The sequence below is a fragment of the Buteo buteo genome, chromosome 27, assembly GCF_964188355.1.
Source record: "Buteo buteo chromosome 27, bButBut1.hap1.1, whole genome shotgun sequence".
Classification (NCBI taxonomy): Eukaryota; Metazoa; Chordata; class Aves; order Accipitriformes; family Accipitridae; genus Buteo; species Buteo buteo.
Window position 1 is genome coordinate 9,232,394 of NC_134197.1, and position 23,487 is coordinate 9,255,880.

The 23,487-nt window shown below is 39.6% G+C and overlaps 1 protein-coding gene and 1 pseudogene across 2 annotated transcripts; both read right to left on the bottom strand.

Annotated features, from left to right (window-relative positions):
- LOC142045425 (acyl-coenzyme A synthetase ACSM4, mitochondrial-like) lies at positions 1–11,371 on the bottom strand. Of its 2 annotated transcripts, XM_075058939.1 has the most exons (14): positions 11,309–11,371; positions 8,608–8,784; positions 7,527–7,737; positions 6,901–7,108; positions 6,379–6,522; positions 5,483–5,639; positions 4,785–4,864; positions 3,876–3,999; positions 3,276–3,356; positions 3,053–3,154; positions 2,554–2,681; positions 1,778–1,877; positions 926–1,045; positions 1–105 (listed from the first exon to the last, which is right to left on the bottom strand). In XM_075058939.1, the coding sequence occupies exons 1-14, from the start codon at positions 11,369–11,371 to the stop codon at positions 19–21; spliced, it is 1,782 nt and encodes a 593-aa protein (XP_074915040.1). In that variant the 3' UTR covers positions 1–18. The 2 variants fall into 2 exon arrangements, with proteins under 2 accessions (XP_074915040.1, XP_074915041.1); XM_075058940.1 differs by lacking the exon at positions 11,309–11,371 and having other exon boundaries at positions 3,276–3,352; positions 3,872–3,999; positions 8,608–9,150.
- An 825-nt stretch (positions 11,372–12,196) lies between these two features.
- LOC142045426 (acyl-coenzyme A synthetase ACSM4, mitochondrial-like) lies at positions 12,197–23,487 on the bottom strand (annotated as a pseudogene).

Here is a 23,487-nt window from a genome sequence, read left to right on the forward strand (position 1 = left end):
GTTAAATTCCAAACAATGCTACATCCGTCCCCACTCTTTGTTTCTTAATTCATTCCTCTTGATCTTCCCAGTGACTGTCTTTGGCAGCTCTTGGACAAATTCCACCTAAATAAAAAGACAGAAAACAATGTAGCATGTTCTACAGAGTTGATTTTCCAAGATTGGCTCTCAGCATATGTTGAAAACTAAGAGGACTCCCATCAGTAAGAACTGCTCGCCTAAAGAATCAAGTCCAAGCCAAATCAAGGCAGCACATTATGCCACTTGTGAAACAATTTCTTTGGCTGTCTAGATGGCCAAACATCTGCGTAGCTGCCTCCCAGCTAACCAAACTGAGAATTGTAACATGAGTACTGTAACAGAAGGATGAATACCTAAATGGTATCAGAGGTCAGAGATGAATGACAAAAGAAGACAAAAGGGATGTTATTAGCACAATGGTCCTTAGTCTGCACAGCTGAACTAAGGCACTGCTAGTAGCTCTTTTCCTGTAGTGCTGGGATTACTGAGACACACCAAGTGTATCCTCCTGAGCTTTCCTCCTATTTATTAACTGTGAGGACCAGTAGATAAAAACTTATTCAGATTCAGTCAGGTACTACCCTAAAGTCACTGGAGGGTGCTTGGTTGAAGATTAAATACAAAATGGAGAATTATGATTGTGAGCCTGACTTAGAACATGCAGATCTAACTAGGATATCATATGAAGCCTAGAAATTTTTGAGAGGTTTAAACAAACACTTTACTCAAATGTATGAAAAACAATGTAAACGAATGTTATTTAGGAAAGATTTTCTGGAGCCAGTGCCCTAGCTGAATGTTTACCACTGTCTCCTTCAGGTGAACCATGGAAATCCAAATAGTAATTCTCCTGAGATTTATGGAAGGGTGCCCTAGTTTAAAGTTTATCCTCAGAAGCATTTACCTTTCTAGGGTATTTATACGGAGCAGTAGTTTTCTTGACATGCTCCTGCAACTCATGGGTTAAGCTCTCCAGGTCACCGGCTGAAAAGGTCGGGGATAGGACCACAAATGCTTTCACAACCTGTAAGGTAAGGTTGACTAAAGTTAAAGTGAACTGACACCATCCATTTTTAAGAGCTGATATACAGGTTACCAGTGAGCAGTGCTGCTCAGAGTCATGACATGCAAAAGGGAGGAACAGAGAAACCAGCACAATGTAAGAAATGGTTGTGCCCAGGTTCTGCACGTCTATGTGCAGAAGGGAAAGCTGAAGGCAGTTTTCCTGCCCTCATTACAAAGCATGAGCATTTGCTCTATCCTCTCAGTGGGGGTCAAGAAGAAGGAGTAATAAGAGGTGTCTCTGCAGAGTTTTCCCTGAAGCTGAGGGACATTTTGTTTCTCTCTAAAGTTCACACTGAGGACAGCAGGCCCCTACCATCCCAGCACAGGACTATGATTTCTCCATATGTGTAGCCCAAGTCTAATGCTAGGGTAGTTATAGTATAACTTTGGCTACACCAAGACAGCCAGAAAAGACAATTTCAGCATATAGACAAGTGCTTAACAACAAGGGGAAGGTAAACATCACTCTAATGTTCTTCACAGAGAAGACTTTCTTGGGATGAAAAGAAACAAAGAAGAGCAAAGGCACATAAAAGGGAAGGGATTTTGCCTGTCACCCCAAGTAGGATTATCCATGATGACATGACTACCTTAGAGCTGTATGTTATTCAGTAAAGTAGGAACTGCTTCATACAGTTATATGTTTAAACAAACATATTGCTTCCCCCCCTGCCCTGTTCAGCATCATTACCTCTCCTCTGAGGGCATCTGGGCTGCTGACAACAGCTGTTTCTGCTACTGCTGGGTGCTCTATCAGGGCACTCTCTACTTCAAATGGCCCAATGCGATATCTAAGTAAGAAAAATGTAGGATTTGGTTTTATAAGCTGGAAAACCAGTACCAAATGTTTTATAATTGTCATATTGAAGAAAAAAACCAAACCAAACCAACAACCAACTGCAGAAACTTCAGGCAGAATAGGAAAGTTGGCTGTATGAGAAGGTAGGAGCATTTCATAGTGGTCATGTGGTAGAGGACTGCTGGGGCTGTGGATACCTCTCCATCTCTCCCTTTTCCTTGTGGCTCCTAAGCTGGAGCTCCATCCCACCCCGATAGCTGGGGTCTGCAGTACCAGCTGATGCCACCTTATGGTATCACGTCATACAGTATCAAATTATTTAATTTCAACATGTTAAAAATAAAATGTTTCAATGCTCTTTGAGTCCAATAGAGATGTCCTTCAATTTTAGTCAAAAACCAAACTAGATTAACATCCCTCCTCTGCCAATGGAAGTCTTCACTCTTTGTTGAAACAGACGAGATGTTGCAGGGGAAACAGATACAGAGATGACACTGACATCACCAAGATGATACTGCAGGTCTATGAAAAGCTAATAATAAAAGCAAGTATTCCTAAGTCAAGAGGTCAATACATTCATCACAGGACTATTATGTCAGAAGCTCACTAGGAACACAACATGCAAGATTATACAATGGCAGATTTAGAAAAGAAGCATGCAAACTGACCCTGAAGAAATTATGATGTCATCGTCTCTTCCAATAAACTGAAAATACCCATCTTCATCCATAGTCGCTTTGTCTCCAGTGACATAAAAGTCCCCACGTTCAGTTTCTGCTGTTTTCTTAGGGTTATCCTCAAAGTGGTTTACAAACAGGAGTTTAGATTTTGAGCATGCATTAGCTATACATTATGTTATAATGCACATAATGTTAAATGCACTGGAACTTAATTTTTCAGGCAAGGATGTTCAAGAATTGTACTGACATTGCTATAAAATACAATAAAATAGGTTTAAAAAACAGAAACATTTTGATTCTTTAAAAAAACTTCAACTCAATCTTGAGCAAATTCTTCTCTTCCCTTTTCTAACATCCTCGAATCCAAACAAATTACTCTGGTCATAAATAATAAACTGGTGAAAAATATTCAGCTTTTTGAACCACTATGCAGTTGGAGAGATTTTGGGGAGATTGGTGGTGGTGAGGAAGAAAATAAAGTCCTTACTACATATTCAGAGAATAAACCAAGTGGTCTTATTGGTTTGCTTCTGACAGCAATTTCCCCCTGTTGTCCTGGAGGCAGAATGTTAGCATTTTTGTCTATGATCTAGAATGAAAAGAACATGTATGTTAGTCCAATGGGAGAAAAAAAACACCAACAAACAACCAAACCCCAAACCAACCAAACAAGAAACCCCATGAAAGAATCTAAAGAGCAGCTAACAAACCTGAACATCATAAAAGGGAGCTGCCTTCCCCATTGATCCAGGTTTAATCTTCATTCCTTTAAAAACAGAGCAGATTACTCCCTGTAAAAATCAAAATCAAAACAAAGTTTTGCAGTAGAAAATTGCTACATTCACATTCAATTCATTAAATGTATTTTCTAGAATAATTCCAAATTAAAGAATTAAGATTCATAGGATCCTGTATGTCAGTGCTGTATGGTACAGATCGGCAAAATCAAGAAACTCCCTGAAAGAATCCTGTTCCATTATCTGCAAAGAATTCATGCTCTCTGCTAACCAGTCGTCTTCCTTAGATTCAAACTCTGCCCTCTTGTCTGTCACTGTTACTTGGAATTCGCTTAAGGACATTTATGGAAATATTAGAGCACATCTTCTCCCAACAATCCATGTTTCTGGCAGGTTCTGTGAGGAGAACCATGAAAGGGTGTTCTTTCAGAAGTTATCGGGGCTGGGGAGATTACTGAAACATTCATGGAAAGGAAGGAAGAAACAGGCTGTGTTCTTTCAAAACAACCTTACAACATTGTAAAGCAAAAAGGAATGACAAAGATTTAACAGAATATTGACCCAAAGACATACCGTTTCAGTCTGGCCATATACCTCATGGATGTCCACCCCAGTCTTGCTTTTCCACTGCGCCATGACTTCTGGGTTGAGTGGCTCCCCTCCACTTATGCAGTGCTTCAGGTTCATGAATTTGTAGCTTCACAGGGAGTTAAAAAACAAGAGACAGTACTTAAATCTATTGGGCCAGACAAGGAGCATGCAACTATAAACAAATAATACTGGAGAGCTGTTTACTGGGAGTTAGTCCCATGGAGTGGGAAAATCAGAGGATTCCTGATTCTTTGGCTCCTGATACAGCAAGAATATCAGTCTGTGCTCAACACTATATATATGTGTAGTAGTAGTCAGAGTTAAACACACATGAAAAATAAAGTAAAATTTTTGCTGAAGTCAGCTGGGATTTAAGGACATGCCTATAACTAACCACAGAGCGATTTGTTGAGCCAGGGCCCTGATTGTTGACCCTCTGCAACAGCCCAAGTAAGGAAGTGCAAGACGGGAGGAAGGAACAGTGGCAGGCAGTGAGAACTGGAGCAGGGGATGATGTACAACTGCCACAAGTCACTCTCCTCACAGTTACGTTGACACTGACTTTCTAGGATGACAGTCCTTCCCAAAGCACAGACAATTAACGTGGTAACTGAAAATTACGATAAAGAATTTAACAAGCACTCAGTTTCATACCCTCAGGGATTGGCTCACAAATTCAGTACTGAAAGTCTCAAATTCCTGAAGGAAAACATCGAGTTTCTCTATGTTTGATCATAAAACTCGGCAAAACTCACAAATTTTGTATGATGGTCTTTTCAGGAAGGTTATTTTAAACTAAATTACTACCCTATTCTGGTCAACCAGCTAGATCTGGGAGATCACTAAAGTTTAGTGAGGGTAAATTAAACATTAGTAAATAATTTGACGTACTTGGAGAGATCATTTTGCACCAGCATGCGGAACAATGTTGGAGCACCAAGCAGTGTGTCAATGGGGAATCTGCAGAGAGTCTAGTGAGTTAAACAACAAGATGGACATATAAAGTCAAAAAACTGCCTTGTGGATGGACAGTGAACAGGTGATACAGGGGGCAAATGTAGCTCTCCTTTCTATGGAAAAGCACCATATGTTCTCTGTTGGGTAAGAAACCCTCCTGCAGAGATTCACAGTATATTTGATCAGACAAAATCCCATGCTTACATGTCTACATGACACCCAGACTGCATAGCTTGGAGCATGGCCAGAATAAGCCTGCCTCTGTCTACATTATAGGGAGATTTTCACTTTCATCTTGGCCAGTGTGGGCAGAGAAACTCTTCAGTTTCAGTCTGCATTACTGATGCAGCTGATATTACTTCCACAGTCACTAGAACAAAAGACAAGCAATTAGTGCTGCTTTTGGATGATTTTCATTCATGTGGTCTCCAGCTATGAGCAAAACGTATGAATGAACCACAGGTTTGGCCACTTCTGGTACATTAAAAATGCAAATAGGGTCTTTACACAACAGATACAGCATCTCGAACACAACTATGGACACAGCCCTCACGAAATCTATGGCTGCTGTTAAGAAATTTTTTTTTGCGCCCTTTCTGCAGATTAACACATCTCTATGAGTTTTTCCTTACATTTAGGATGGTTGCTGATTCAATCTGTGGTAGCCTATGTATAAAGATGCATGATCCAAAAACCCAGGGATCAAAAACAGATCCCAGTGAAGCCATTATCCATCCTGTGTCTGATGTGTTCCACATCACGTCTGAGGGAGTCAAATCCAACCAGTACCTGATAGAGCAGAAAAAAAAAAAAGAACAAAAAGATAACAAAAAATTTTTGCTTAAAAAGCCCCCACCACAAACAAAGAAAACAAAAAAACCCAACAAGCCCAAGATTTCTGACAAAATATATGGGCCCTGGGCACTCTGAGTAAGTTTATTTTATGAGCTAGCTCTAGGATAAAAGGCCACCTAACAATATATTTGCATAAATATATATACACACACACACGCATGTATATCATACATATATGATGTCAGTCATAACATAGCATAAAAAGAGGAGTCTGAATTTCAATAAAGTGACTTTGCGCTAGGTAGGCAGTTAGGGCTGAAGCAGCAGTATTCATGGACACTGTGTTGGACACCAGATATTTCAGTTCTAAGGCTGCTGAGGGACTAGGGTGATCTGTGCAACCAACATAAACTCTGCTTCTGCTCATCTATACATGTCACAAAGCTTTTTGCAGCCCAAACAGCATGGTATCTCTTGGTTCTTTGTGCTAAAGTATTCCCAGCTGATGGTTGTCCTTTGAACCACTCTAAAGCAGGGGTAAGAGATATTCACTGAAAAATGCAAACACTGGGGGCAATCCTATGCCCCTAGAAATCTGCTGGAATTTCTAGTCTGATTTCAAAGGGAGGAGGACTGGGGCTGTAAATTGGTATTTCTTATTCAGTCATTTTTCATCAGTTCTACTACGCAGCTTCAATTATCCCATGTTCGACCAGGCTCAAACCTTTCATACCTTTCACTTAAAAGGGGTCTGAAACCAAGACTACCCTGGGAATGTTCAGTCATCTTTGGAGAACCTGTGGTTCCACTGGTAAAGAAGATAGTCATTGAGTCTTGAATCCTTGTTTTGACGCAGGAATGGTCAGCAGATTGGTTACTTTAAAACAGAGAATGCAATCGTGACTTCAATGGTTACTTTACACAGGCTTCAGAATGCAATGAAGTATTGCATATTGCAGAACTCCTACCCCAATAAGCTTCACAGAAGCTTTTCACCAAATTAGACTAAAATAATGTGGAGTTACACTTCCTCAGATAGACTTCCCCTTCAGAAGAACAGGATAGAAAGTTCCCAGAACAAGACCACTGTTAGTAAACAACTCTGATGTGGATCAGCAATCAAGCAGTCATGATTAACACCTTAACGTTGGCATTTGATAAGTATTTGTAGCCAATGAATAGTTGTAAATGAGCACTTGTGGAGAACAGGTCTGCTTTCTGCATCACGACTGCAATGTCACTAACTCATACTCACTTGTACAGGTCAGTGAAGTTCAGCCATCCCTCCCGACTGCCTTTGGACACAATTAGCTTGCTTTTCAGAAACTGACACTCAGATGCCACTGAGTCCACAGCAGGAGCCAGTGTGTCATCAGTAATGATGCATGCAGCCTTTGATGCCTGGAGTCGATATAATATGTCTTTGGCTGATAATTGGGATATTCCCGGAATTAAGACAATTCCTGGAAGAGCAATAAAGTTAGTTTGGGATGGCATTTTTTACATCTGCTTCTTTTCTAAGAACGTAAACTATAACTCTTCCCAAAACTGACCTCCGAGATGAATTTGCCCTGGCATTCCCAAGCCAAACAGTTATAGTGGAGTAATGCAGCTGCTTGTGCTTTCCTGTAAGTAATGAAATGTGGACCTGTCTGGTGAGTTCCATGGCTCTTCCTTGCCTTCTGTCATCTCCATGCCTGCTGCACAGGCCACCTGTCCTACAGCACCTAGTGCAAAACCTTCAGGACTCCCTGCGTAAATGGTAGCTAGGCCACTCACTAGATTATTACATTATTTTTCCTTTATAAACCGTATAAATTCTTGATCCTCTCAACTGACTTGCATTAACCAGTTTTACCAGTCTCAGATATGCTCACTGACCCGCTCGCATGCAAGCCACGTTCACCAGCCACCATTCTGGGATTCGTGGCAGGATCACAACAATTCTGTCCCCCTTCTGCAGTCCGCATACTTTAGTCAGCGCATTGGCCACTTTCCGAGACAGGAACCCCAGCTCCTCAAAGCTCCACTTCACTTCTTCTCCTTTTCCATTTATCCACCAAAAGGCAGGGTTTGATGGTCTTTTTCCAGCCTACAAAACATAGGGATTCAAAACTAAAATATTTTCTTCTGAAAGACCATGAAATTATGATGCACAAATATCTGCAAATTACGGAAGATCTGAGTATTTCACAATTGGCATATAAGCTATTATTTTTCCCTTGTCCTCAATGGATTGAGACTTGCTATGGATCAAGCTCAGATATTCCCAATAAATTCTCCTTTTCTGAACATGTAATGTTTATCATCCCAATTGTGTTCAGACTCAAGTCCTAGTCTGGATCCTGTTTCAGTTTAAGCCTTATGCTGAGCATTTATGCTCTTACAAAATAACAGATAATGTGAAATACTTCACGTAATACTCCTGATATTCTGGATGGAGTTGTGGAATACTATTAAACAGAAGCAGCACAGGCAGAGGACAAAATAAAACAACAGGGCAACATGGTATCCCAGGACTCTTTCTAGTCTGATTGCTCAGGAAGAGGGGAGTTAAGTGGTCTCTAACTACAGGGCATCTGGACAAATACAGAATCCACTTTGGAGCAAGGCAATTAAACATTTGTGGGAGAATTTTCCCTAGCATGCAATGTTATTGTTACGTTACCTGTATTTTTATGACGTGAATATCTAACATTACAGTATGCAGAAGGAATAAGCACAGCCATTCCAAGGTGAAATCAAAGTCAAAAGGGACTTACCATTGCTTTTTCTACCTACATAGGGAGAACCAAGGGTCAGAGACACTTTTAAAATAAAGCAAAAAAGAATGAGATTTTGTATAATTTTCTAATGCAAATTGGTTTTGGCAACTGATTTTTTTGATAAAGAAAAAACCCAATTTATTTCAAATTAAATTTAAAATTAAAGTATCTCATCTGCACAACAAAAGATCATCTACCTTTTCAATCTCAGACCATTTGTCCAGTACATCACTTGCAAAGTTAAAGTACTTTGGTATTTCCTGTTCGCCCCGCCTGACGGGCTCGTACTGTGAATATACATCAGAGGCAAGCAGCCTGGAGTGTCCGTGGAAAGTCCTATTAGGAGGCTTCAGAGTCCACAAGGATTTTAGAGTCTGTAATTTAAACAACAACTTCATGGCAGAAGATGATGTATGTAGATGCTGTAGATTACATAAGAAAATCAGCAGAATTGTTGCTATGTTGTTGCAACAAAAAAAAAAAAAAAAAAAAAAAAAAGAAAAAGAAAATAATCTTGAGATTATCCAAAGACAATTCAGTTATGAACTGATGAGTTATTAATTTAAGTCACTTAGGCTAGCTACAGCCAAACTGATGTTTTTAACAGTTCAATTAAATGTGAAGTTCCCCGTCCTGCTTTCTTATATTTTTTACCACCAGCTTTTTAAGGACTTAATGTACCATACTGGTCTGACATCTTGTCTGTAGCTCAGCTCATCCTTACAGATTCTCCATGTGTTCTTTGGGACTGCTAATTGCCCACAACTCTCCTTAGTCAAATACAACATCAGATGTTATTGTTTGCATTACAAGAAGGTTACTGCTTCTCACACCAAAGCGTTCAGTAGCTGATTCTCTAGTCCTTTTCCTTCACGTCGAGCTGAAGGATGTTTCCAGACTACTTCCATCATGATTCTCACTGCTTTAGCTTGAACAGTTGCTGACCAATATATCCATTCATCACATATATCCCAAGAACCTTCACTTCAGTAATCCCAATAGGTCCAATCCCAATAATAGGTCCCCGAATTTGATTTAGACACTTCTACATTTGCTCGCTGTAAACGCCCTCTTCCATCTCTACTCACTGTAATGATCCTAAGAGCTCTCAAGTCCAATTACTTCCTTCCTTTCCATTGCTACTCTTCTTTTTTTCTTTCTCTCTTTTTATATTACTATTATTATTATTTTCAGCAGTCTAGAAGATTGCTTCAGAACTGTGCTCAACTCTAAGAATTTTAATGCTATTTAGAAGCTTCTCGTAAGCGCATGTGAAGATTATCAAACATGGAAGAAACAACTGGCTCGTGTCAGGAAGAGCCCACAGTCAGAGCAGGAGCCAGTGAAGTCCAGTCAGAATGATGATTCTAAAACCTGGGTCCATTTATTGATTTTCCTTTTTCTACCACTATACACAAGTTACTGAACTCAATACAAGGTTAGATGAGTGACTGTTGAAATACAGGTTAATTTTCTTTTCTGTTCTTACAAAGGATGAAGCTATCCACAAACTAGGAACAAAATTATAGGTAAACTCTTGATTAAAATCTTTTCCATGTGGAATTTCTGTGGCCTGAGTGAAGCTGCAAAGTTTTGCCCTTTGTCCCAGGTTTTTAAGTTCATTTTGTATTCATTTACCTCTTATCCTGTCTCTTCAACCATAACCTCTTATCCTTAAATCTCTGACGTACAGATCTCAGTTTTGGTCAAATTTTATTCCCCAAGAAAAAGTAACTTATTTAACAGTGGAATTATTTCCTTATTCCTTAGCAGAAGCTTTCACAGTAATATTTAATCTGCCTACCAGGTGAATGAACTCAAATACCTAGAACTCGCACAACCTAATCTTTTCAGTGATACCTGACAGCATAAAAAATCTGGATGCAGATTTTCCCCCCAGAACAGATACTTTGTCAAAACCAACAGTAATTCATGGTGTTCTCCATGCTACATGGAGACTGTGGTAGAGAAATACTGACCAGCTGTAAATAATCCTATAGGGTATCATTTGCTCCTGAGAAAGAATCATAGGACATGAATATAGAATTGTTATTATGTCCCTCAGTGCCACCCACTTCAGAATCAGGACTATAGAGCAGAAACTTACTTAGATGGTAATTGCATTTTAAATCAAAATTCTATTAACAGGACTTGGTGGAAAAAATTAATCCAAAAATGGTTTTACAGGTGAAAAATGGTATTTTAAATAATCCCTAAACACGTCCATAGAAAATGGACGTTAATAAAGGGGTTTTATGTCATATTCTGGGATATACATTAATTTTTATTGTATTTTCTTACTTAAGGAAACAACTGCCAGTAAAAATATCAAGATTTTCATTAAATGTAACCTTTCTTTGAGGTTGTGACCTCCACTGTTAATGCTAAAAACCAATGGATCCTCTTTCATTCGTTTAACAGAAAAGCCTAATAGTTTTGATTATTCTTTTTAATAACATAGTAAGATATTTCTCATTTCTTAGTCTGCTCTAATTCTATGATTTAGCTATAATCTACAGATTTTGGAGCATTGCAATGACAAAATCTACACAATAGCCTGTAAAGAAAAGAGGAGAGAAAGAACATTCAGGAACAGTGTTCAAGATTGGAAATGGTATTCAAGACTGGCAAGATGAAAAACATTTTAAATCCAGGACTCCCTAGTGGTCTACAAAAATGTCTGCAAAATTTTGCTGTGAAAGCCCTCAACAGTTCTTAGCACTTTTTCACCTGGAAACTTAGAGGTAAAAATGAAGTAAGAAAATTGAGGAAAAGACCCAGTAATAGCAAAGTCCTCTGAACTGCTGCAAGAATCAGAAATTATTTTTCCCGATTTAGTACTATCTGCTTCTTCTCTATGATCAACAACACTAGGAATTCAGACAACGTTTTCCTGACCTGTTTGCTGTGGACAGTATAGATTGAGAGCTGGCTGGGGTAGATCCTCTTCATTCGGTTCATTTGGCTTTCAGGACATGTGTTTCCCAAACAAGGCACTGTAAAGATTAGCCCTTATCTAGAGATGTGAAACCTGGACGCTCTGTCAAAAAGGATTTGGAATTAAACCCTTTCTACTTTATCATTTGCTTCTTTTGCAGTAATGAGAACAGAACATAGCACAAAACAGTCCAGGCAGCACAATTCTTTCTGTGGAGTAACCTTTTTCTTGTAATCATTTACACTGTTGATAATTGCACATAATTTGCACCTTAACCTAAAGCACTTTGTATCTTCTCTTTTCCCCCGACTTTAACTATTTAAGGAGATCACAAATTCATCAAGATGAAGAGAAGTAGTTAAAGAATATGCCTTTCTTCTTCCACTCAGAAAGAATTTGGGAATGTTACAGTGATAGTTTTTGAAGAGAGAATATCACTTCACTGCTGATATCCATTACAGGACAAAGGTTATTTTTATTAATTTCTCATTTATTTGTAATTGTCAAAATGTTGTGGTTACACTTATTTTTTTTAAAAAAGGAAGCTGTTTATACTAATTCCAGTAAAAAAATTAAACCTTTGTAAGCTCCTGTATCTGTCCCTTCTCTCTCCCATTCCTCATTCTTAATTACTTGCACTTTCTCCCTTCTGAAAATTTGCAGGTTGATGGCAAAAGTGGTTCTAATACTACACATCCTCAAGCCATACCAGTGTCATCTCCTTTTTTTTTCTGTAGCTTGTTTTTCCTTATGTTGTCCTAGTGCTCTGGGTTGTGGCCCCATGCCAAGTGTGATGTGCTATGGCTGGGACGGATGATGGAAATTTTCTCTCCTGTTACCAGATCACGTTATACTCTTCCCCACTCTTTGTTCCTTAGAACCTTTCTCTGGATGTTCCCAGTAGCCATCTTTGGCAGATCCTGAACAAACTCCACCCGAAAGGCAAAAAATGCTCATTTTTAGCCAAATACATTCTGATTCATTTCCCACGTGCAAGGAAACACACTTTTACTATGGCTGGGGTAAAAAGATGGGAAGCTGCACAGCTTGGGGCTGGCATGGTGGAATTCCTTACCACACATCTTAGTTGACTGCACAGGCACTACTTGCAGGGACAAGGACTGTAATCCTGAAGAGATGAGTGCTTCTGCTGTCAGGACAGGGAGTTACTAGTGTCTTTCCTGGTTGTAAGGAATGGATACCCTTACAACCCCTCTGGTGCCAGCAGGAATTTCCCCTTTGCTTTGGCTGAGAGTCTGAACAGAGCTCACGGGAGGAATTGGTAAGAGCTGGACACCTTGCCTGCTTGAGTTGCTGTGAAAACCCTAGTATGTCATGAAAGGAAGCCTGGACCCTGGTAAAGATAAGTTACATTACCACTTCCTCCCTTTGGGTCCTTTCTAACACATACAGTGAACCCTAGTCTACAACTGCAACAGACCCTGTAATTTACTTTTATTTCATTTTATTTTATTTAACTGTGGTTGGAGAGTTTGTCAGAATGCAGCTGAAAAGAAGCAGAGGCAGGACAAAAACTGTTCCATTTTTGATACAATTAGAAGACCTCTTTTTTTGTGGTGTATTTACCTTCCTCGGATACTTGTAAGGTGCAGTCACTTTCTTGACATGTTGCCGAAGCTCATGAGTTAATTTTTCTGGACTGTGTGATACAAAAGCAGGAGCTAAAACAATGAAGGCTTCGACTACCTGTTCCACAAAAGTTAAGGGGCTCCATTACCTTCCAGAGGTGGTAATAAAGGGATACGTTTGTTGCCAAAACCCATTATCAAAATTCAGAATGCAAAGGTTTTTTTCTTTAATTTCCCTTTTCACTGGCTGTTTATTACAGAATGCAATGTTAGGAAGGACATATTCTGCAGCATAGGATTTTTTGCTATTTTTCCACTTTTTTTTCTTCTTAGCTTTATACACCACTAAACTTTCAAAAAGTTGCAGAGCAGAAAAAAAGACAGCTGAAAATCTCACTCTGGGGCTCAAAGAAATGTTGCAAAGTTGAAAAATATAACAAGAAAAATTAAACACGCTGGATATCACTGCTACCATATGCTTAGTGACAAAAAGAGAAATAATCCAAATTCTATTTCTTAAACAAAAAGATGCCACAGTAAGTGTGAAGAGCCAAACCTTTTTTCCACATCAAACCCTGCAAACAGATAAATAATTCTGAAATTCTAAGATCTGTCAAAGTATGGTTTTAAATTTTTTTTAACCCATTTTACTTTCAAAAATCTGCAACGTATTTAATTCCAAGGAAGCTTAGTACATACAGGGAACTTGATGCTTAGAATAAAGTGCATTTCTTTCTATATCTTTTTTTTTTTTTCTTTTTACCCCCCTCAAATTGGATCAGTACTGCTGACAACAGCTGACTGAGACTGCAGGGTGTTCTATTAATGCACTTTCAACTTCGAATAGGCTAATACAACACCTAGGAGAAAATGCAGATATGACAGCTGTAGCAAGCTAGCCATTCAATTGGTCCTTCCAGATTGAATTTTAACAGGCAAATGAGCAAATCTAAAAGCAACTGACTTACCCAGAAGAATTATATCGTCAGCTCTTCCAACAAACCAGACATATCTTTCTTCATCCATAATCCCTGTGTCCCCCGTGACATAAAAATTTCCACGCACAGAGGCAGCAGTTTTCTCTGGATTATCCTGACAACAATCAAACATTTCAAAAAATGTATCCAACTGTTAGTGAAATGTAATGCATTTATGTTGCAGTGGTGCTAAAAATGATCACAACAATTTTTTAAGTTGTTCTCAAAATGAGTATGTTTAATACTATTTTATGTCTTCAATTAAAAAAAACAGAGCCACATTAATTAGCAGTTTTGTGGTAGAAATATGCAAGAGGTGGAAAGGAGCATTTGTGTATATATGGAGTCATATTCTAGGGAAAAAAGGCTATGCTCTATCAAAATGCCCAACCATCACAGCAAGTTACTAAAATGTATAACTCATTTTCTTCAGAGAAATGATTTATCATTGCAGGGGGCTGCCACAATAACCTCCTGTCAATGGAAACTTTTGATGCATAACCTTCAAGACCTAAACACAAATGAGGTGACCTACAGGAAAAGCTTAATTATCTACATTGATCTATTGGGTCTAGATTACACAGGAAAACCACCTTGGCAACAGAAGATATAACGAAAAATTGAAGCAATAGTACTGAACCAAAAGAAGTTTTTTATCACATAGTGAGCAATTACTTTGTTTGAGCAACTTGTTGTTTGAGGATGCCACAAATATCCAAATATTATGGGGGTTCAGAAGAGGATTAAACACATAGATAGACTCCCCAAAGCTTATTCAACATTATAGTTCAAATGCAGTGGAGAATTTATTTGCCTGATTCTAGTGTTTTCTTACTGAAAACACTGTAGTGTGTTTCACTGTAGTGAAAGCTGTAGTACTACAGCTCAGCACCACCACAGATGGAACACTAGCTTAGATGGACCTTTGACCTGAACCAAAATGGCTATTCTTCTGACACATTTTTTTAAAGCCTGTTCTGCTTTCAGTGCATAGAGCATTCCCATTCGAATAGTAATGTTAGATTACGTATGCCACTACCACAAAGTCATATGATCATCTACACTTGAGGGTTTTGTGCTGTAGCTTATCTTTGTGCTGTTGATCTTGTGCACATCATCTGTGTGACAAGCAACTGTACAAAGGGTTTCTCTGACACTAGAGATACGTGCATGCTGGAATGTGTAACTTTTAAACATTTAAAAGATCAATCTGTGGGTACCTCTGACAGTGGTATGAGGGAATAAAATACTTGTGCTCTTTGGAAAGCCTCCCTGAGCTTCTGACGTATTAGGGTAGTCTTTATGGGCTTCTGTTCATTAATCCTTAACCAAGGTTAGGAGTGGAATGGAAGGGAAAGAAAGGAGTGATGCACTGAATATGAAGCCCATGCCAACTGCCAGGTACACATCTGGAACAAGGTACCACCTAGTTCATGTTGCATCTTGAAGTTATACTCTGCCAGTCAGTCTGTTCCTGGAATAGCAGAACAATGTACTGATCAGGCTTGAAGCCCTCAAACAACCTATTGAGACCTTTTGAAGATCCTGGATTAAATTCTACTCCTTGAATAAGTCAACAGAACTTCTCCCTGGGTCTCTCTTGAGCTTCTCAGCAGACAGACCAACTCAGACTTACCAAGTACTCGGAGAACATAGAGAATGGTCACGTCAGTTGAACTTGGACACCAATGTTGCCACCTTCTCCTGCAGGCAGAATAGCCTCATGGTCATCTATGACCTGCAGAAAGGACATATCATTATTGCTTTGATTAGCTCAGTGAAATATCTGTTATAGCACAGTGCAGGACAGAGAAGGAACACAGACAACATTCCCTTACTCTTGTACCCACAACTGCAGCTGAGCTCAGGTGTGACATACAAACATACCTGCACATCATAAGGGGGAACAGCCTTTCCCAAAGAGCCAGGTTTGATTTCCATTCCTTTCATATTGGCACATACTGTCACCTGCATAATAGCTTTTTTTTTTTTTTACTTGTGCAACATCTTGTAGACTTTATTTTTGTTTGCATTAGGCATGACACCTCTTCATGACTTTGCCGTAACAAGGGCTGAACCAGGACTAAAGCACTGTGGTTCTCAAGCACATCAGAGAGGGGCTGAGAGGCATTTCAGGTAAGCCCTGTGGCATGAGGTTGCTTGTGCTCAGCCTGAGCCAGTGGGTTCTTCTGCAAACAGCTGAATTTGCAAGACAGCAGATACAAAATTATTACAGATCATATTTCAATAATGGCACACTTAATTTGGGACCATATCAAGGGTAAGAGGAGAGAATGCCTGAAATCCAACTCTTAATAGCTTTGTTAACATTCACTTACAGAGAAGTCTGGGATGTGAACTGATTTAATATTTTTCATTAAAACCTCAGACAGGCCAAATTGATACCCAGAGCACTTTTTTTTTTTTTTTTTTAGTTTTGCCTTTTAGGTAAAGATGTTGAAAAGATCTACTACAAGTTATTTGATCTGAGGTAATCTCTGGCATGGTTTTTGCAGGGGGCTGAACTCTGTAGTCATAGTATTTCCTATAAACATTAAAATATGCAGCTAGTTGATTTTGGAACTCTATACTTATAATTACATATAGCCTCTTTTTAAAATAGTTCATTTAAATGATTCTCACCTTTTGCATTGATTTATCAAGCACATTGTACCTCTGGTATTGTTACCTTTGAAAGGGCATACTGCAAGAATTAATGCAAATGTACTGTTTCAGTCTGGCCATAACCTTCATAGATATCCAGCCCTGCCTGGATTTTCCACTTCACCATCACTTCAGGATTGAGTGGCTCGCCTCCAAATACACAGTGTTTCAGACTCATGAACTTGTAGCTTGAGAGGAACAGCAAATGAAGTAATTTTCTTAACTGCTGAAAAGAGCAGTGAATTGTCTTAATTGAACAGCCTCCTTCAACTTTCAAAGTAAGCAGGCCTACAACTTCACCAGCTACTTTGGAAATGACAATAATCATCCTGTTACACAGTGCTGGACGGGACTCTTAGATTGCTTGTGTTACCACTGAGGATAATGTGGTTTATCTCTGCGTCACTGGAAGTAGGGGTTTTTGCCGGAAAAAGAGCGAGCAATGGTGTTTTCTTGGAAGAGCTGACAAGAAAGGAGAAATCTGAACAAGCACATCAGATGTTCGTGGAAAGCTGAGTTATGTGCCGACATCCAAGATCAAATAAGACACTGAAAATTTTCTAGAGCAAGAGGAAGGCTGAATAGGAACACAGAGCCTAAGCTCTCTGCTAAACCAGGGTTGGCTTTCGTCAGGATGAAAGACCTATGTGAGAAGAATAAGTACCTTACTGAAGATGTGAAAACTCCTTACAAATCACACTGACTATTTCTCATAAGCTGAGTACTTTACAGTGTAACAAACTGGTGGGAACAGCTGCCAAATAACTCTCACTGCATTCTCAAGTATATGGTGTGCAGGTTTTGGCTGAGATAAGAGTTAATTTTCTTCACAGGAGCTAGTATGGGATTATATTTTGGATTTGTGCTGAAAACAGTGTTGATAACACAGGGATGTTTTAGTTACTGCTGAGCAGTGCTTACACAGAGTGAAAGTGTTTTCTGCTTCTCACCCCACCCCACCAGTGAGTAGGCTGGGGGGGTACAAGGAGTTGGAGGGGACACAGCCGGGACAGCTGACCCCAACTGACCCAACCATATGACGTCATGCTCAGCATATAGAAGAAGGAAGGGTTGAATGTTTGGAGTAATGGCGTTCGTCTTCCCAAGTAACTGTTACGCGTGACGGAGCCCGCCTTTCCTGGAGATGGCTGAACACCTGCCTGCCGATGGGAAGTGGTGAATGAATTCCTTGTTTTGCTTTGCTTGCACATGTGGCTTTTGCTTTACCTATTAAGCTGTCTTTATCTCAACCCATGAGTTTTCTTACTTTTATCCTTCCGATTCTCTCCTCCATCCCACCACAGTGGGGGAGCAAGCGTGTGGCTGTGCGGTGCTTAGTTGCCAGCTGACTTTAAACCATGACATATAGGAGCAACTCCAGTGTACTGCAGTAATTTCCTGATCCAGTGCTGCCTGAAAATTAAATTAGCTGCTGACTTAAATTTAACTGTGACCCATAAGTTCAGAGGAAGTGACAACTTAAAAAAATCTTACTTGTTTCCTCTGTGCTGTCTTTTCAAAGACCCATTCCTGAAGCCTGAATGGCCTAAGGTGTGACTAGTTATTCTCGTATTTCAGAATATAGCTTTCTTTTCTGAGAGCAAATTTTTCTAACTAGATTTCCTTTAATTGAAAAAAATTAAGCAACATAAGGAATTAAACAGCCAGGGCTGTCACAGCATTATATCCTAGCCTGTCTTTGCTACCCCTGCAACAGATAGATGTGCAGTACCTGCTGAAATCATGTCGGACTAGCATGCGGTAGGCAGTGGGAGCAGTCCAAAAGGCAGTGATGGGATATCTTGAGAGTGTCTAGAAAAATAGAAAGTTATTTTATTGAAAGAAAAATATAATGGTGGGTCTGGCCTTGTAAATGTGGAGGTGATTAACACATCTTACGTGCTCAAATGTCTGCAAAATGAAAATGATAAAAATGCAACATACATTCAACACAGAGAACAACTATGGATTAGTGACTATGAATCCTGACTGTAGAGTGGCTGTACCAGTCAGTCCTACCGCTGTAGAAAATATTGTACTTTCTGTACAACAAAAATCACTCATGTAAATGGATGACCACTGAGAGGAGTAGTTCCAGTTAGATTGTTTTCTGCTTCCCAAGGCGGCTGTGTGCCAGGCTCAAGACTAAGTGACAACAACGAACTAGACCAAAGCTTTTCCAATTTTGTTTTTGGGAAAGTCTGGGTCTCCTCTCCACACACAAGGCGAACGTTGAGGAGAATAGGCCAGCTGACTGGTTTTGTGAAATGGCAGAGAGGAGGAATAGGCATTCTGGCAACTCATTGAAAATTCAGGGTAACAGGGCCCTGATTCAGGTCTATGCCATACTCTGATTACTGGCTCATGCTCTCTCTGAGCTCAGAGTAGCTGGAATTCCATACCTGAAGTGAGCTTTAGGCTAAATATGGGACGACACAGCCGTGATCCAGAGTTCTTCTTATCCTGCATCTTTCACCACATCCTCTACGCTGTAGCCATGTTACATGGCTTAACCAGGAGGGAAAACACTTGTTCCTGTAGCTTACTGGGCACCAAAGGGAGGGATGATTGCTTGGGATGTGGGAAGTACTATCCCTGCTGCTACAGAGCACTGGAGCCCAGCTTGTTTGCTTCAATTATGCAAAATGGAAATAAAACTCACAGTATAAAATGTTATGCTTACCTCTGCAATAACTGCTCATTTAAGCTGTGGCATATCGTGTACAAAGACACATTATCCACAGATCCACGGTACAACAACACTGCTCCAAGCTGATTTTACCCAGCCAGTATCCCAGGTATTCCACACTGTATATAAAGGAGCCAAGTTCATGCAGTACCTGATGATAAAGCAGAGATCAAAAAAAATGCTTCATAGAGTGTGAGACACAGGCAAAGGTCACAGCATAATTAAAGGAAAGGCCAGGAAGCTTCCATTAGAGGATGTGGTGTCAGAAAGTGGGGCTCTTTAGAAAGTTTGTAAGAGTTGAAGAATCTTAAACATTCTCTTATTTCCCTTCATTCCCTCCTGTTTAACATTTCCAGCATTTGCTTTTCTCCTGAACAGTGCAAAACATCCTTGGCTTGAGTTGCAGAATCTGGATCTAGATCAAAAACCGAGCAGATCATTTGGAGTAGGCTCTCCCCACCTTGTGGATTAGAGACATCAGCTAAATCACATCTCGTTTCTCTAGAAAACTAACCAAATTACTTCTATGGACTCTATACCACCAACTTCCAACTCAGAATGCCTTGGGAAATGTATTGTTTGATTTTCATGAAATTTCTCTCTCCTTGGGAAGCACAAATAAAAGATGTTCAACGAAAGCAAATTAGTACCAAGCCACAGATTCAAACTGAACTGTAACTTTTAAGGTATAATGCTATGGTTCAAGGTTGCTTTGGTTCTCAAGGAAGGTTTACATAATACTAAAGCACTTGACTTTAGCTGGTTTTGCTATAAGGAGGCTATCCTTATTGCTACTCTGCAGTCAACCCTATGAGTGACAGAACACTGTGTTTGATGACCTCAACTGTGTCTTCAAGAAGCTTTTAATAATGAGGGTTTCACCGTGAGATGGGAAAGGTAAGGAAGAAGCAAGATCCTATACTCATGAAATGCCTACATTTACTGGAGTTTTTATGGTGATGTTTTCAATTAAATTGTGATCATGTTTCTTAATCAGGACACTGGGAGCAACTACAAGGTATACCTGCCACTGGTTGCAAATCTGATGCCATAACTGCTGTGGGACTGTATCATCCTTTTTGGAGAGCCTGTACTTCCACTAGTAAAATAGATCAGCATTGGGTCTTGACTCCTTGTGTTGACACATTTATGGTCAGCAGATGTCACCCTTCAGAAGAAATGGTATATGACAGTTACTACATGTAGTTTTTCACAAAGCAGTATTTTTTAAAGTTTCGGAGATAAACAGTAAAATGGCCCCAAACTATATAATCTCACTAAATAAATAGTTGCATCAGATACCACAGGTAAGAGTTAGAGAGCACGTTTTGCTAGTCACAAGCGTGCTCTGTATGACATAACTTTCAAGACGTGAGCACCTACAGCATATTCCAGTGACTTTGTCTGCAACTATTTTGCAAGGGCACTCAAGGTGCTTGTTACGGAACAGCAGGTAAATGCAAACCCAACTTCTGCCTCAACACATACTGTCTCCCAGTCTGAAGTCAATGGGGGCCATATTCAGGCTATTATGCCAGGTAAGGAGGTCTTAGACATGTATTATACCATTTATGTTCGAAAGACTGATGAACAATTCAGATCGTCTGGGCTACCAAGATAGTCAAGGGATGAAATAACTGATGCAATGTTAGCTGAGCACTGAGAGCTGGCAATGGGTATCTTCTAATTGAATTCAAGAGGCATTAGGCTGGGCTCTAGAAGACAAGCACAAAGTAACTGCAAGATTAGTACTCTGTGTGCTTGTCTTATGATCACAGTAGAAGCTGAGCTTTTAAAAGCTGGCAGGCTGCTGAGTAAGGAAAAGCTGAAAGGCCTGAATACAGCTCCCAAAAAGTGTGTTGGAGGGATTTATACTTAATGCAGTGATTACATCGAGTTGGCAGAGGGATGCAAAAATTTAACTCATTTGTATTTTGGAAATTAATCCCCAAACTCAGAGATGTCACCTGACTGATCCAGCTCCCTTCACCTCACAGGGATGATGGTAAAACAGCTTGATACTCACACAAAGAGTTCTTTGATGTTCAGCCACCCTCTGTTCCCTTTGGCTACAGTTAGTTTGCTCTTCAGAAACTGGCAGTCAGGCACGACAGATTCCACTGCAGGTGCCAGTGTATCATTGGCAATGATGCACTTGGCCTTTGAAGCCTGGAGCTGGTATAAGATATCTTTGGCTGTTAGTTGGGATGTTCCTGGAATAAAGACAATTCCTGGAAAAAAATAACAAGCAATTTAGAAAATTGACCATTTCTCTTTATTATGTTCACAGGCCATGACCCCAGCCATAGTAAACCCGAGCTACTTGCCAAAAACTTTTTCTTTGAGAAAGAGGAGTCAAGTATAAATCATGTTTGAAGGCAGAGCTTGGGTGAATTTGTGGCCTAGGAATAACCTGGAATCATCCGGCTCTGAAAGACCTCCAAACCCTGCAACACTGATGTTGAGTTTTGTGTCATCCATATTAATGGTACCTAGATCATGAGTAAGATCTAGATTCAAAGTGTTTTTGAGCACTTCCTTCATGATTCGTAACTCAGGAAGGAAGTGTTGAGATTATCATCCCCTTAATTAAGCATATAAATAAGGCCAGCATTTGGATTACATTTACATCTGGAATAAAGCCATTATTCATTTCAATAAGGAATTAATACCTCTGATATGGGATAAATAGATTGAGGTCTGGTAGCTTACATACATTGCTCAGTCAACAAATCCCTCAAGCTTGGATTCATTTTGTAATGTGAACAAACATAAGTTTGGATACTGAGTACAATGTGACTGAAACCACATTTTCAGAGGCGGGGAGGGAGATGGATTAAAATCAATTTAGTGCATTGCTATACCTCCTTTTCCCAAGGATTTCAATAGACTTGACCTACAGACTGATTTCAGTCTTCTTGCACCTTCAGAGGTCTCTACCAATTTTACAATTGGGAGATGGAGGCACTGAGATACTGAATGGTACCCCCACATCATCGTAATCCACAAAATCTTGGATGATAGAATCGGATTCCCTGAGTCTTAACTCAATTTGCAATCCACAAGAATCACAGAGCTTACACGTGGGACAAAAATACTTAATTATGTCCCTGCTGATGATGAATTGTTCCATCATGGATGTTTAGCAGTCCAAATATGCAATGGGTCAAATTCTTCCTAAGAATTTGCAAAACTGTAACAGCAGAGCAAAAAAATATTGTATTGAATTATTAACCAGTCTAGTCATGTAACTTAACTACATTAAAACTGTCCACATTGATAATGTATCTGGTCAATTCTGGCCTTAGACAGTAACCATTCAACCTTCACTGGCTTCAACTGAGGATGCTGTTCAAACTGGACCATGTCTGTTCAGCACCGAGCACAATGTCGCTTTGTTTCCAGTGTGGGTACTGCCAATTCTCCTTCTATGCAAAAGCTGAATTGTACAGGGCACAGCAGCATATTCCTGCTTAGATTTTTTTCAAATTAATTTAGCATATTTTTTGTATCTTCTATGTATTTTCTTTCTGCATCCAAGAGATCAGTAAGATCACTCACCTGTTCACATACAGGCTACATTCAGTAGCCACCATTTAGGGACACGAAGCAGAACTGCTGTAACTGTCTCCCCTCTGCAAACCACATGCCTCACAGTATATTAGCTGCTTTCCTAGACAGAAATCCCAACTCTTCAAAGCTCCACTTCACCTCCTCTTCCTCACCATTTACCCACCAAAAAGCTGGATTTGCTGGTCATCTTCCATCCTAGAACACAACAGAAGATACTAAAATGAGAAGACAAACCTTAAAAGGTTTAATTTCAATCCAAAATAACTCCAGACTAAGCAAATCATCCCTGGCAACTAGTTTCTTAAAGTGATACCTATATTTCTGACAAAGAAGATAAAACAGTGCATTCTACTCTGCAGCTAATACCATCCAGTATCCATCAGGAAAACTGATTTGTATCATCTGAGATTTGTTCCAATGTCTATGAAGTAAAAGAAAAATACTACCTTTTCCAGTCATGACCACTCATCTAAGACGTCACTTGCAAAGTTGAAATATTCTGGCAGTTCCTTTTTACATTGTTTTACAGAGTCATAATATGAAATAATCTGAGATGCAAGAAGCCTGTTGCATCCATGGAATAATCTGCAAGGCGACCTGAGAATCTGCAAACACTGAGGAATCCGTGATTTAATAAATGTTCTCAT

Bases quoted from the DNA above. Each gene is read 5' to 3' on its own strand.
- LOC142045425 (XM_075058939.1), bottom strand. From the start codon at position 11,371: ATGAACCGAATGAAGAGGATCTACCCCAGCCAGCTCTCAATCTATACT. The intron at 6,523-6,900 runs GTGAGTATGAGT...TCTGTTTTAAAG, and splicing joins AACTTCACTGACCTGTACAA to TAACCAATCTGCTGACCATT. The intron at 2,682-3,052 runs GTAAGGACTTTA...AACCACTTTGAG, and splicing joins GTTTATTCTCTGAATATGTA to GATAACCCTAAGAAAACAGC.